Source organism: Myxocyprinus asiaticus, chromosome 39 (genome assembly GCF_019703515.2).
Source record: "Myxocyprinus asiaticus isolate MX2 ecotype Aquarium Trade chromosome 39, UBuf_Myxa_2, whole genome shotgun sequence".
NCBI classification, from domain to species: Eukaryota; Metazoa; Chordata; class Actinopteri; order Cypriniformes; family Catostomidae; genus Myxocyprinus; species Myxocyprinus asiaticus.
Window position 1 is genome coordinate 3253749 of NC_059382.1, and position 15214 is coordinate 3268962.

General features: G+C 40.6%; 1 protein-coding gene across 7 annotated transcripts in view; it reads left to right on the top strand.

Annotated features, from left to right (window-relative positions):
• LOC127430085 (glutamate receptor 4-like) overlaps positions 1-15214 on the top strand; it is a 133914-nt gene that overhangs the window by 68912 nt on the left and 49788 nt on the right. For 6 of the 7 annotated variants that reach the window (XR_007895409.1, XM_051679535.1, XM_051679536.1 and 3 more), the window contains 4 exons: positions 3705-3809; positions 3941-4048; positions 8212-8418; positions 10828-11201. Coding sequence is in view for 6 of the 7 variants with exons in the window: in XM_051679535.1 (XP_051535495.1) it covers positions 3705-3809; positions 3941-4048; positions 8212-8418; positions 10828-11201 (794 nt within the window). In the remaining variant the exon portion in view is untranslated. Of the gene's footprint in view, positions 1-3704; positions 3810-3940; positions 4049-4568; positions 7750-8211; positions 8419-10827; positions 11202-15214 lie in introns of those variants that run through there. The other variant, XM_051679542.1, reaches the window with a different exon arrangement.

Genomic DNA, 15214 nt, shown 5'->3' on the forward strand with positions numbered 1-15214 from the left:
TCTGTAGTCAATGCACGTCATGTGCGCTTGACAGGCATGTGATCGGCTAAGTGCAAAAAAGCAGGAAAATGGGCAGAGCAAAGTAGGAGACAGCGAAATCCACACATTGTGCTAAAAGTGCTAATACTGTGGAGGGTGTGGTAAGGGACCGTCTGAAAATTCCACAAATGGTGCTAAAACTGTGAGTTTTTGTTCTATATAAATGTTCAGTAAGATCAAACAATATATGAATACAATCACTGAGTCATAATACAAGTACAGTTGAAGGAAAAAAAAATACATAAACTAATACTAAACTAATCAAAATGTATACATAAATAAGGTAAAGAAGGCAAATAATCTAAAAAAATAAAAATATTTTTAACATATAAAAGATGTATTTTTTTATAAGTCATGGGTCAGGAAAGTTCTCATTTTAGCATTTAAGAAAGAATATACAACTTTGATTAATGACGCAAATGAACTCAACGCATATATTGATAAAACTGTGGAGAATGTGGTTTGTTTTGTAATTAAACTGCATTATTGAACAATGACAAAGTCCAAAATTATCATAGCAACAGCAACCAGGGGTAGGCAGCGGTGTAGTGTTGGTGATGTTTTTTTATTATTTATTTTTAAACATGGATCTATATGCCTTATGATGCTTTACTTGGAGCTGTTTTGGAGATTATATGTAATATATGTAATATATGTAATATGCTGTGTGATGATGAACCATCAGTGTGTATTACTTGTGCCAGTGTTACTGTGTCACAATGACTTTTTGACAGTGACACCTCATCTGTTTATATCACTTATCTCTACACTTTATTATAAATCAGAGGTTCATATCCATTCCATTCTCTCTCTCTCTCTCTCTCTCTCTCTCTCTCTCTCTTTCTCTCTCTCGCCCTGCTAGATCATTTCTCAATAATCTTCAATCGCTGTAGGCTGACTTTTCTTTTCTAAACGGAGAGCATGCATGTGAATTGAGGTTGAGCTTGTCACAACAAATACCAACAACACATAAGCTCGTCAATCATTCAATTTATAGAACATCCGTATGCACATAAATCCAACTCCTGATGTCATGCGGGTCATTCATATTACTTGAAACACAGGGGGATGCTAAAACACAGATAAAAATGACACATCATTCACGATGGAGCTGATGTTTTTTGTGTCGCCAGATGTGGAAGAATGTCACTAAAGCAGACTACAAAAGTCATTAAAATTGTCGCTAGTCGCTAGATGGCTCTTTTACTCGCTAAGGGGACAAAAAGTTGCTGAATCTAAGTTGGCAACACTGAATACACTGGACAGGACATTGTCGATAACATATGAACCCCCAAGGAAATATTAACATCCAACAATGTTCTAACTGGCGCTGATCAGGCCTTCGCAGGGCACTTCGAAGGGAGCAAAATCCATGCTATAGGGTGGTTCCAAGCAGATTTTCCAATAATAATCGCTTAAAAAGTGAGTTCTGAATGACCGTTATCACTTTTCAGCCATCTGAAGCCCTCACAGTAGAGGACAATTGTCTTCGAAGGTAATAGGGCATAGAGAAGATCACTTCTGAATGGGACGCACCAACGCGGGAGCTGTATGCAAGGAAATGTAAGTGCAAGTGTAGTTCTAGCAGGAAGATCTCGGGATTCATTCATCAGGCATCACATCGTTTCGCAGCACAGCGGCCGCGGCACTCGGGCACTCGGGTTGCCTTATTGTAGGGCCCTCACATTACGTTGTTCATCCCATGGCAGAGATCTTGCACAAACAACGGCCGTCCTCGTCGGAGGACTTATAATCAAATGTTACCTATCTTCAGCAAAGGGTTTTGCACAAAAACGTTGCCTTTATCGTAGGGCCCTCAAATTACATTGTTATCCTTTGGCTAGGACATTGCACAAATAACGTTCACCTTTGTTTATCTTTCGGCAAAGGATATTGCACAACAACGTCGCCCTTATCATAGGGCCCTCACATTACATTAAGACATTGCACAAACAATGGCCGCCCTCGTCGGAGGGCTCATATCAAATGTTAATCATCTTCAGCAATGGGTATTGTGCAACAATGTCACCCTTATCATAGGGCTCAAATGCAACATTGTTCATCCTTCAGGCAAATCTATTGCCATTAACATTCACCTTTATTGAAGGGCTCAAATGCAAACGTTGTATATCCTTCAGCAAAGGGTAGTGCACAAACAACGTTCGCCCTTATCGAAGGACCAATCAGCATTGTCTACCCTACAAAGATATTGCACAAACAAGGCTCACCCATCACAGGGCTCTACAAATCTCATAAGCTAGCCTTCTGCGGGTATGGCACAATAATAGCACGTCGTACAGCCTACAAAGGCTTTTGGTTTCATTCATTTACAGTATATTTCTTCTTATTTCAGATTTGTCCCTAATTTCTGAAGACCTGGTTGTTGTCCTGAGTCTAATCATCTGGTTTTGTATTTTCTTTTGGGGGCTTAGGTCAAATTAGATTCAGTTGATTTTGGGGGTAAGCTCCGCTTCCCTGCCATCATCGCCTCAGTCAGGATCTGATGGTTCAAGCAGCATCGGAGCGCTGAACTGAAGGACGGGGCTTGTGCCAAATGATCAAGTAGCTTTTCATTCATATTATTTCAGTAATCTCGACTCTTTCTGATAGAAAGTTGCTGAAGTATATATTTTGTGCAGCCAGAGGTTTCTTGGGATGTACAGCTCGAGTAAGTGTTCTTTATTCTTAGTGTATTGTGATTCAAAACATTAATATATTATATTTAGCTTGCTTGTTTCTCATTCATCTGCATTGGAAAATGGCTCCAGCCTCATCGTAAGCAAAGACAGCGATGTGCTGTGTGTGTTTGTGTGCTGGTTATTTGTTCATGTTGTCTGTTATATCATTGTTCAGTTCACAACTCTTTGGAAAAGATCGTTTCTCAAATTTTCCAGGTAAGTGGCTCTGACATGAGCAGCATTGTGGAAAAGGGGTATCTGTGTGTGGCTGTAAACTAAAGCCTATTGGCTATTTCTTCCTGTTTTCTGTTTTAGTAGGAAATATGTCAAAACACCAAATCGCTCGCTTGTCAAGGCATTTAACAGAGACTTTAAGATTAAAATATATTTATATTTGAGTATCAACTTGATGCCAAAATACTGGTATTTTTGACATCTCTACAAGATGATGAAAACATTTGGGGCTTAAGTCCGAGTAGCCCACCCCTAGTGCCACCCATGGCCATGACATAATTAATCCTCAAAAATTTGTACCGGTTTTTAAATCACTTTACCTGTTGAGCTAAATTTTGGAACAGCACACAAACATTCTGACAAATGAGGGGACAGTTTGCTTACATGTGACTTTCATTAACAGAATTTTGGTTTGTTTTTGTTTGCCATGTGAAAGCGAACCAAACCAAGGAGAAAATGCAACATTGTAACAATTTTAACCACTGTTTTGGGACAAATCAAACAATCTACAGGTCTGAAAACATCCTGAGATGCAAAGCATGTTTCATAAATCAGATTTCAAAGCAGTTAAAAAGTACAGTGCAACATTACAAGAATAGTTTGAACTCTTATGTTGGTTTAATCGACTCAAAAATAGTTCCTGTTAAAGTATACCTTTTGGTTCCTTTTTCCCCACCAGTGAAGTGTGCTGTGTCTAATATACTGTGTGTAATATGTCTTTGTTCATGGGTATGTGTGTGTGTGTGTGTAAAGGTGAGAATCCAGGGCCTCACTGGGAATATCCAGTTTGATCATTATGGACGGAGAGTCAACTATACCATGGATGTCTTTGAGCTAAAGAGTAACGGCCCTCGCAAGGTCAGACACACACACACACACACACACACAAACCAATACACACACAAACAAAAGTACACACACACACACATACACACACACACACACACACAGCATTAATCACCCTTGTCTATCTGCTGTGTCGTCTGCAGATTGGTTACTGGAACGACTTGGATAAATTGGTTCTGGTCCAGAATGAGCTCTCCATGGGCAATGACTCGGCTATGGAGAACAGAACTGTTATCGTCACCACTATAATGGTAATGTACTCACAACCTTCCACGTCTACAGTATTACACAAATAGTGCCATCTAGAGGGAGCATGACATGTTCTGTCAGTCAGAAGTACACAAATTAAACTCACTTGCTCAATGTCTTTTGTATTGTGAGAGAGACTAGGAAAGTAAGAAAGCCAGTAAGAGAGAGAGATGACTGTGTATTAGTTGATTTATAATCTCATGTTGTCAGTTTAGCTACAGTGATAAAAACAGAGGGGTTGTTTTGGGGGGGGGGGATCAAAAAACAAAAAACAAAAAATTAATTAAGTTGACATGTAAATTTCCCTTAAAAATGTGCTTTGGCAAGGAAGTACTATGGTACAGTAACACTAAGTTTAATATGTGTTGGTATTTTGGTTTAAACTATGGCTACCACAGTGGATTTTTTTAAGGATTTATTTAGAGAAAAGAGCGATAGAAAAATATCCCTTAGCAGGTTCCTCCTCTCTCTCTCTTTCTCCCTATCTATCTCTTTTTCCCTTTCTGCCGTGCGCTTTTTAAGGCGATGGAGAATTTTACCTCTGCAGGATCATCATCATTTCCATCACTGCTAAAGAATCCGCTGTTCAGACACTGAGTGGAGAAGAGGACGAGACAACTGTGAGAGATCAGAGAGAGTCTAACCCCTCTCTCCCATGATTCAGCTGTTTTCACAAGCTCCGTCAGCTGAACTGCTGTATTAAACATTCACTAACCTTCTTGCCATGTACTTGTGGAGCAATGCAGCTTCATGGGTATTTCAGTTGACTTTTTTGTGATTGTGATTTATTAGTTATTTTATAGGGAATTGTTTTTTGTTTTAATAATTTTTCAACAACATGTTATAACTTTCTACATCCCTGAAAATGACTTTTCTTTTCTGCTGATGCAGACAAGGTTGTGTGGGCAGGTAATGTCAAATAATAATATCATAGCAAACCATCCACTATATAATCAAACCACAAAGGATAAATTAAGTCACGCCCTAAATTTCTTCTCTCTTAACATTTCACTCAAAAATACTTCATATTACGCAAGTTAAACACGCAATATAAAATCAGCAGCATGTTCAAAGACAAACATGAAATCAAAATGTATTTACTTTCTTAATATATTTCCTGTTCATTTTGTGCACAGTTTATCATTCTAAAGAAAATCTGTTTCATTATCTTTCATCAAAAAAAAATATTTCATCAAATTTTGTCTCTCCCTCTCACTCACTTCTGATGTGGATTTCAGTGGCTAAATATTGTAGAGTGGCCGCTGAGGTGTGTGTGGTCAAGTTTTCCCTACATTGGTCCATTCAAGAACAGTAAAACCTAAAATCACCTACATTGTGGGGAGCAGACTTAATAAACATGCTAAATAATCTCTAAGTGAAAATGCAAAAATGTTTCTGTGATGTTTACTGTATGACTAAGGCAAGGGTAAGTAGATAAAATATAATTAGCCCAATATAAAAACAAGAAAAGTCAATGGAAATTCCCCACCATTATAGTGAGACAAAGGCTACATATTATTTTACATGTTGGCTGCCATGCAGAGAGAAAATAAATCAGGCATACACTTTATGCTTGCTCTTGAGTCACTTAAAATAATTAATAATTAATCAATTTATTAATAATAATTAAAAAATATTTTGCCATACTTGGACAATCTATTCTGGAAGAAAAACAATCATTAAATTAATAAATAACTACTCGCTTGACCTGAGCATTGTTTTAAAGCTTATAAGTGGGAATTTACAATGCATATAGGCAATATGACCAACTCTTAACAAGTTATTTTTAATTTGCTGACAAATTTAAAGTATTGCATTTTCATACAGTCAGTTAATATTGACTGTACACGATAATGTCAATCATATGGTCAAAACAATGTACAGATCGAAAACATCTCGAATAGAATACAACAAGCATGGTTTTACTCACATAACAAATATATCAGGTAAAAGCCATGAAATCAGAGTTAATACATTATAAACAGATGTGGCTGTTTGTCACAATTTCGCTGGTAGCTTTACAAAACATAATATAAAAACAGTAGATGCTCCCGATTAAAACGAGCCCAAATACAATGTGATGTGATGCGATCTATGATCGGTGTGATATGATCAAGGGTATACTTGACCTTTAGCTTCCACATCCCTGCAATAAAATGGGCTGCAAATGCAGTTTCATGTCAACTTTAAACAAGAACTATATAATTACGTAATGTGTGCAGAAACAAGTTCGACAATTCTTCCTATAAATAGACACATTAATTAATCCAATGAGAGTTCCCAAATCGATCAAGCACATTTGACAGATGCACAACAACACATCACAATGCATAAGCAACACATCCAGATGTGTGTGTTTGATGAAGACAGTAAGTGAATGTGTGTTTATGTCTGTATTAGTGTGTATAGTAAGCTCCAGGCAGAGAGAGGGACCGATATAGAGAGAGACAGACAGAGAGCGAGACAGATTGAGGGAAAGATGGCTGAGTAACTGATAGCTGTAATTAGTGTAACTCCAGTCTGAGGGGACGTGAGGCATGTTTGTTCTATGTAACGATCATTAACTCCACGCCTGCAGACAGCAGCCTATTTATCTACACTGATGCCTGTGAGAACACAAACAATCAGCTTATCCATAGGAATGAACCATGCCAGTTACACACACACACACACACACACACACACACACACATGTTCAAAACGTAGCTCTTCCATCCATGATTTGATCCGTCCATTCTTTCCAACCAGATCTCATGAAAATTACATGACTGTGGTAACATTTTTTAAAAAATGATATTGCATGGTTCCTTACATGTATCGCGGCAAATTCGAGGTGAAACATCCACTGTGTGGCTCTTAAAGTTGAGGTTTTTAAGGTTAAAGTTCTACTGAGTTTTAAATGAACAAAACTGACCTTCCTACCATAAACCTTAAACCTAAACCTAACCGAGAGTGTCAGAAAAAGCAAATGTGAGATGAAAAATATAATTGCTGAAGCAACCGCGCCACTGACCCCGTTTACACCTGGTATTAAGATGCGTTTCGGGTGATCCGATCAGATAGCTAACTGATAGCATCAGAAAAAGCAAATGTGAGAACAAAAAAACATAATTTTGTGGTGCTAATATGACACTTCTAGCTCATGTTTTGACTTGTAGCTTTCAAATCTCATTTACATTTATATTCAGATTTATCGCATCAGTGATGAACCAGTGATCTAACTGTCAAACTTGGGATTCATTCAGCTAAAGCTAAAGGCCTCTAAAATGTAAAACTATGTATAAACCATGTAAAAAATACTATTTAATGAATTTATGGTTGAATGTACTTTCGATTTTCACTTTATGTAAAACAATGTATGCTTTTTCTTTTTTGTCTGTTTAATGTCTAAATGATTTCTGCTTTAATGTTTACAGTGGTTTCTCTCTCTACAGATTTTATGAACTTGTTTGATGTTGGTGATTTGCTCTAATTATACAGTACCATATCATTTAATCATTATTGGAAAACATTATCAACAGGCCTATTGATTTTCATGAATAACTACTTGTACACTTTGCCTCTAACCATTTTAATGTAAATCAGTGTTTCAGATTCTGCCTTTATAGTTCTCCCAGACAGTATATAAACACCATTTTATTTATCTGTATAATTTATAAGTGTAAACTTTGTTTAGTGGGAATGATTCAAATAAAAAATAATAATAATTTACAAAAATCTGTCAGTCATGTTGTTGTGCTTCAGATAACTGATATGCCAACATAACGGACTCATTTGATCTGTTTGTTTCTGCTTATTATCTTGTTTTTTTATTATTTTGGGAATTATAAGAAAATCATTTCCACAAATAACTTTTTGTATAGAAAGCCATCAGTGTACTGTATTTTTTTTTTTTTTTTTGAAGAAGAAGAACCCAGAAACCAAAACAATGATCTGAAGAACCTATAATCAAACATCAAGAACTTTTTTAATCACAAACCAAAAACCAATATAGCAACTCAAGAACCATATACAGTCAAAAATGGTTGTTAATAAAAAGAGTTTGCTTTGCTGAACCTAAGAGCCAGTGAAGAAGTCATTCTGATAATACAGTTTAGTTTTGAGGTCAGCATGACCATCCCTGCCCACCCTCTCTCTCTCTTTCTATGTGTTTATGCGTATTTAGGAAGGACCGTACGTAATGTTGAAGAAGAACTGGGAGATGTATGAAGGTAATGACCAGTATGAAGGCTACTGTGTGGATCTGGCATCCGAGATCGCCAAACACATCGGAATTAAGTACAAGATTTCCATCGTTCCAGATGGGAAGTACGGAGCAAGGGATCCAGAGACGAAGATCTGGAATGGCATGGTTGGGGAGCTGGTGTACGGGGTAAGTGAATGCCCCACAAAATAGAGTAAAAATCCCATAGGAGAACTGATTAATACCGATAACTTATAAAACTTTAAAGACAGACCTACCATGAGCTAGGAGGTTGTAAATAAATGGTATAAGCTTCTGTTATGCCATCATTCTGCGTTATTTCTACTTGATTTTATTATTTTTTGAAATTGCATTTAATTGCGGAATTCCTGGTAAAGAACTATACTATTCAAGAACTTGAAGAAAAAGATCCACCAATCAGAGAATCACAGCCAACAAAGCACGCCAAAAGAGCCCTGCAGCGACCACCCACTCCCATGACGCACTGCGAATGATGCAATCAAGTCACTCTCCCTACACTCTCAACCTACTTATACATTTGTATATATCTATATATTTTGGAATACATTTTAATATAGTTATAATCAGCTACTTTAAAATCAATACTTTCTATATATTTCAATTATTTTTAATTTGATTGCCTCATTCGCAGTGCTTTATGGGTTTGTAATTTATTACCTCATTAAAAACTTGACTTTCATTTCAGTTTCATTTAAATTGTTTTAGTCAGTTTGCATCTTATTTCCCACCAATAATACGAGGTATAGGGTAAAAAATAAACATAAAAATGTGGCAGCCGAGAAATAAATTGCTTTCCATTAACAAATAGCATAATCTCTAGCCCGAAGCAGAGATATCTATTGTTTGGACAGAATTTAAGGTTTGTTTAGTTCTCGCGGATGGAGGCAGCGTTTGTTTCATCAGTAGGGTTGATATTGTCTAAGCTTAAGGCACTTTCTCTTACAAACGCAGACAAAAGTGTTAACAGCATTATTCAGCGAGCAAGTACATAAAATCAGTCACTTGTACGACGCCTCTGCGACACCTCGCTGCGACTCCAGCAGTGAAAGGCAAATGCTCCCGCTGACAAGTGTTAATGAGCTCAGGGAGAGTACAGATGCACATCTTTCTGCCCCATTAAACACTCTCATCCACCAACCTGGTCTCCACCCATTCACAATCTCATCCTCTGATACATGCACTTTGAATACACACTCACATCAACTTATACACACTCTAAAAAGAACTCAATGGGTCTCAAAGTAAAACTAAAAACATTAACCATCTCAATGATCTTGGTCATTAGCACAAAATCAAGGCAATCTCATGACGACGACGTCACCAGAGTGACTTTTTGCCAATGTTCTTGTTATTTTGTTCTCAATTTAGTTTGGACGATTCCATCATAGGCTCGGCCATCTTTGGATTTAACGCATGGACAAAAATACTCCTGGTGCCAAGACCAAAGTGGGCATTCACTATTGTGCTCTACATGCACTCAGCAACTGACTGGTCAAGCACAACAAAATAGCCATGCTTTATTCAGAAATAACTCAGCTCTAGGTTGTAAAATTGTATAAAACTTTTGGAGAAAAGGTTAATTATGAGTCTTGAGTTCCTCATGGGTTTACGGGAAAAGAACAGTATAACATTTCGCAAATAAAAACCTACTCGGCTTCAGAACACTTTAATGAATGACCGTGTCTTAAGGCGCAAAGACTTGCTTCATAGATTTTGAATTCGAACTCTCACTGGCTGTAGCATGGTATTATTCTCTCTATTGCTAGAGGCCTCTAATTAAATCTAGCAGCCAAACAACTTCATTTATTCCTATGGGCACCACGAGGTCCAGAGATTGCCCTACTTCCACTGTGACCTTTCACTAGTATTAAACCACTGAGCCAGTGTAAACAGTACTGTACACAAGTCCCTTGGATGCCCTAGAGCTTCTATTCATTGATAAAACCATCTCCATACACAACTGCTTGAATTCTGTCTTATTATAAACTTGCAACTACAGGATGGGCACACTTCAGAATTTAAGGGTTGGCTCTCTTTCAATCAATGAGTTAGAATTTAGATAATAATATATCTCTGAATGGCACGTGACCACACTTTTAATTAGAAAGGGCATTGCTGCTAATTTACTTTTACGGGAAATGTTTTGTTGTCTAGACCCTGTAACAAGGAGAAAAAGGCATTGTCAAATTCAATGGGCTGTAATTGACGAGTAATGCTGACACCAAAGCATAGCGACTGCTGAACTTTTTTTTTTTTTTTTTTTTTGAGTGAAATTGCCCATTTGAAAGCACTTTACGTTTAATAGCCCATCTATTTTGGCCAATTTATCTTAGTGGCTCTGTCAGTGTGCTGATTTTATAAAGACCTTCACCACAATTCAGGATTCTTGAGGTTCTGATGACCTTAAAATGAATGGGTCAGACAGATCTAGTGTTCCACATTAGAGGAACATTTCCTTTTATACCGCAGTTCAGGCAGTGCCTCTTTAATATAAATATTCAAACTTGGATACACTTTTATTGCATTTTAAATCGTCCATTTTCCTCTCTGTCCTAGAAAGCGGAAATCGCTGTGGCCCCTTTAACGATTACTCTGGTCCGGGAGGAGGTGATTGATTTCTCCAAGCCCTTCATGAGTCTGGGTATCTCTATTATGATCAAGAAACCGCAGAAGTCCAAACCAGGCGTCTTCTCCTTCCTGGACCCACTGGCCTACGAGATCTGGATGTGCATCGTGTTCGCATACATTGGCGTGAGCGTGGTGCTCTTCCTGGTCAGCCGCTTCAGCCCGTATGAGTGGCACACCGAGGAGCCCGAGGAGGGCTCCGACGGTCCGGCCAGCGACCAGCCCCCCAACGAGTTCGGCATCTTCAACAGTCTCTGGTTCTCCCTGGGTGCCTTCATGCAGCAGGGCTGCGACTTCACACCCAGGTAAGAAACAAGTGTGATCTGGCCAGTGGAGAGGGCTTTCCATATTTCAGAGCATCAGCTGTGTCTCACCACAGAATTATACTGCCATGCTTATCAAGCAGCTGCGAATGAATGGAGTCAGGTGTGTTTACTGAGGGTGAAATATGCCACTAGGTTTTCTGGAAAGTTACATCTGTAACTTAATGGAAAATATGAAGTTTAGTTGACAACATTTTTGGAAATAAGAAGAAATGTTTCATCTAGAGCCTTTGAAAGCTAGGGCCCTCTAAATAAGTTTTTGGTAAGACTTCACAATAAAGTTATATTCGTTAATGCATTAGGTGTAATGATCTAACAATGAATATTTTTCACAGCATTTATTAATCTTCGCTGACGTTCATTTATAAATATACTGCTGTTCATTGTTGTTAGTTTAAACTGTATTAACTAATGTGAACTTATGTTCGAAATTTACATAAATCAAAATTTTTAACATACATATCCTTATTGTAAAGTTTTACAATTTTGTCTTAATTTACATAAAAAATGTAAATGAAGCAAGGCCAAGGACACAACAAGTGTGCCATTTGTAGTGTTTATGTTTGCACGATGCTCCTGGTCTTATTTCGACCAGCTTTAGGCTTTTTGGTTGTAAAAATGAGGCGTTGCAATACATGACAGGGAATGTTTTTATCACCCCTATTCATTTTCAAAGTGATGAGTTTAACACACCCACAAGTAAAGAGTGAGGAAATTTCAGCAATAACAGCCAATAGCTGTAAAATCCCCTTTTTTGATCAAGATGTTTCGAGTTAGTAAAGGGGCATTCACTAAAGGGACGTTCACACTGACAGCAATGTCAATGAGAGCTGGCAATCTGAGGGGACAGGAACAAATGAGACGATTGGAGTTGTGCAGAGTACAACATTATGCAAATACGACACAATGCTGTGACTACCTATAGGAATGCATGCAGCAAAGCTAACGTGACCCACCACTTAAGCTGTTCAATATTGCGTTTGAGTTGGAATTTCGACAACAACTTGGCGACATCCTGTGATTCAGTTGCTGGTGATGTGAATGCAGCTTAAAGGATTAGTTCACCCAAAAATTACAATTCTCTCGTAATTTACTCACCCTCATGCCATTCCAGATGTGTATATCTTTCTTTTTTCTGCAGAACACAAATTAAGATTTTTAGAAGAGTATCTCAGCTCTGTAGGTCCTACAATGCAAGTGGATGTGACCAGAACTTTAAAGCTCCAAAAAGCACAGACAGCTATAATAAAAGTAATCCATTCAGCTCCAGCTCTTAAATGAATGTCTTGTAAAGTGATACAATCTCTTTAGGTGAGAAAAATATCAATATTTATAGGGCTGGGTGATATGTCTTAAAATATTATATCTCGATATTTTTCAGCCTATTGATGATATTCGATACATATCTCGATAATTATGTATTTGCTCTAAAATTGCTCAAAAGTGTTTTTTTTTTTTTTTTTTAATCCAGGAACCATCATTTCATCCAAACGTCATGGTTTCTAGTGTAACCTCCATTCCCTGATGGAGGGAACGAGACGTTGTGTCGATGTAGTGACACTAGGGGTCACTCTTGGGAGCCCGAGACACCTCTGGTCTTTGAAAAAAGACCAATGAAAATTGGCGAGTGGTATTTGCATGCCACTCCCCCAGACATACGGGTATAAAAGGAGCTGGTACGCAACCACTCATTCAGGTTTTATGCTGAGGAGCCGATATAAGGTCCGGCCATTTCAGCGGGTAGTTCAGCGTTGTGGCAGGAGGGACACAACGTCTCGTTCCCTCCATCAGGGAACAGAGTTTACACAAGTAACCATGATATTCCCTATCTGTCACTCACTCGATGTTGTGTCGATGTAGTGACACTAGGGGTCCCTATACGAAACGCCACAATTGGCTGGACTGTGTTACGTGAACTGGCGGTGTGTGGTGGGCAGACTACTGTGTGCCTCATAGCCAGCACACCAGGTCGACACGTAATCTCCCCCAACATAGTTATGAGTGTCGAACGGCCCTTTGGGGACAAGTCAACTACCCAAAAGATAGAGACAGGCTTAACCCAGTCGTGGCCTCTTTTCCCTTTCTCTTTTCCCACTCCCTAAAAAAGAAGGGGGATTATCCGACTGGGCCCCCAAGGGGAAGACACCGCGGAGACCACACCTCGCCCAAAGAGAGGGGGATATTTAAGTGGAAGAATACGTCACATGGTCTTTCTGACCATGTGGAGAGTCTTCAAGGTAGATCCTACCCAATGGGGGAGGAGTTACTACGAACATGGAGACTGGGGCAGAGGGGCTCTGCCCAAGGAAGACGCAGTTTGCCAACAGGGAAACGCATTAGCGGAAGATATATATATCGCATGGGGTTAGCCTTACAGGGAACCACCACATGCGGAGCACCTACCCCAGAACAGGGCTCTTAGTTAGCACGTGTACTGGGCCGGCAGCGAGTCTCTCCGAATACTCGACTGCTACAGGGCTCGGAGGAAGTCAACCAGGAAACAAAACTTGTGAACACTACTGGAAATTAATGGCGCACGTCTCCAGCTCAAAAGGAGGTGGAAGGCGCTATGTGCAAGCGATACACCCGGCCGGCTATCCTGGGCTTATCCGCTTGTATTGCGTGCCACTACCTGGGACGAAACCGGTTATCCCGGAGGTTGTAGAACCTTGCAAAGGTGTTGGGTGTTGCCCAGCCTACTGCTCTGCAAATGTCTGTTAGAGAGGCACCCCTGGCCAGGGCCCAGGAGGCCGCTACACCCCTGGCAGACTGGGCTTGTAGCCCTACCGGGGGCGGCATGTCCTGGGCGTGTTATGCCATAGTTATGGTGTCAATGAGCCAGTGGGTGATCCTCTGCTTGGAGACAGCACTTCCTTTCCGCTGTGCACCAGAGCAGACAAAGAGCTGCTCAGAGATCCTAAAGCTCTGCGTGCGATCCAAATAGATGTGTAAAGCACGCACCGGGCACAGCAATGACAGGGCTGGGTCTGCCTCCTCCTGAGGTAGCGCTTGCAGGTTCACCACCTGGTCCCTAAAAGGGGCCGTGGGAACCTTGGGCACATAGCCCGGTCGGGGTCTCAGGATCACATGAGAGTAGCCCGGACTGAACTCCAGGCACGTTTCGCTGACAGAGAACGCTTGCAGATCTCCTAACCTCTTGATGGAAGTGAGCGCAGTCAGGAGGGCAGTCTTCAAGGAGAGTGCCTTAAGCTCAGCTGACAGCACCCTGAAGAACTACAGAGAGGTCTGATGAGGGAATGAGGCGTGGTCTGGGGGTATTCAGCCTCCTGGCGCCTCTTAGGAACCTGATGATCAGGTCATGCTTCCCTAAGGAGTTACCGTCGACTGCCTCGTGGTGTGCTGCTATGGCAGCAACATACACCTTCAAGGTGGAAGGGGACAGCCTCCCTTCCAACCTCTCCTGCAGGAAGGAAAGCACTGATCCGACTGCACATCTCTTGGGGTCTTCCCATCGGGAAGAACACCACTTAGCGAACAGATGCCACTTAAAGGCATACAGGCGCCTCGTAGAGGGGGCCCTAGCCTGAGTGATCGTGTCTACCACCGCAGGTCCCGTCCAGGGGCCAGACATGGAGATTCCAGAGGTCTGGTCATGGGTGCCAGATGGTGCCCCGTCCCTGAGAAAGAAGGTCCTTCCTCAGTGGAATTCGCCGGGGGGGCTGTCGCAAGGAGCGTGAGGTCCGAGAACCATGTCTGGGTGGGCCAGTAGGGTGCTACCAGGATGACCTGCTCCTCGTCCTCCCTGACCTTGCACAGGGTCTGTGCAAGTAGGCTTACTGGGGGAAACGCATATTTGCGCATGCCAGGGGGCCAGCTGTGTGCCAGCGTGTTTATGCCGAGGGGGGCCTCGGTCAGTGCGTATCAGAGCAGGCAGTGGGGAGGATTCTTGGGAGGCGAACAGGTGCACCTGTGCCTGTCCGAATCGACTCCAAATCTGCTGGACCACCTGTGGGTGGAGTCTCCACTTTCCCCTG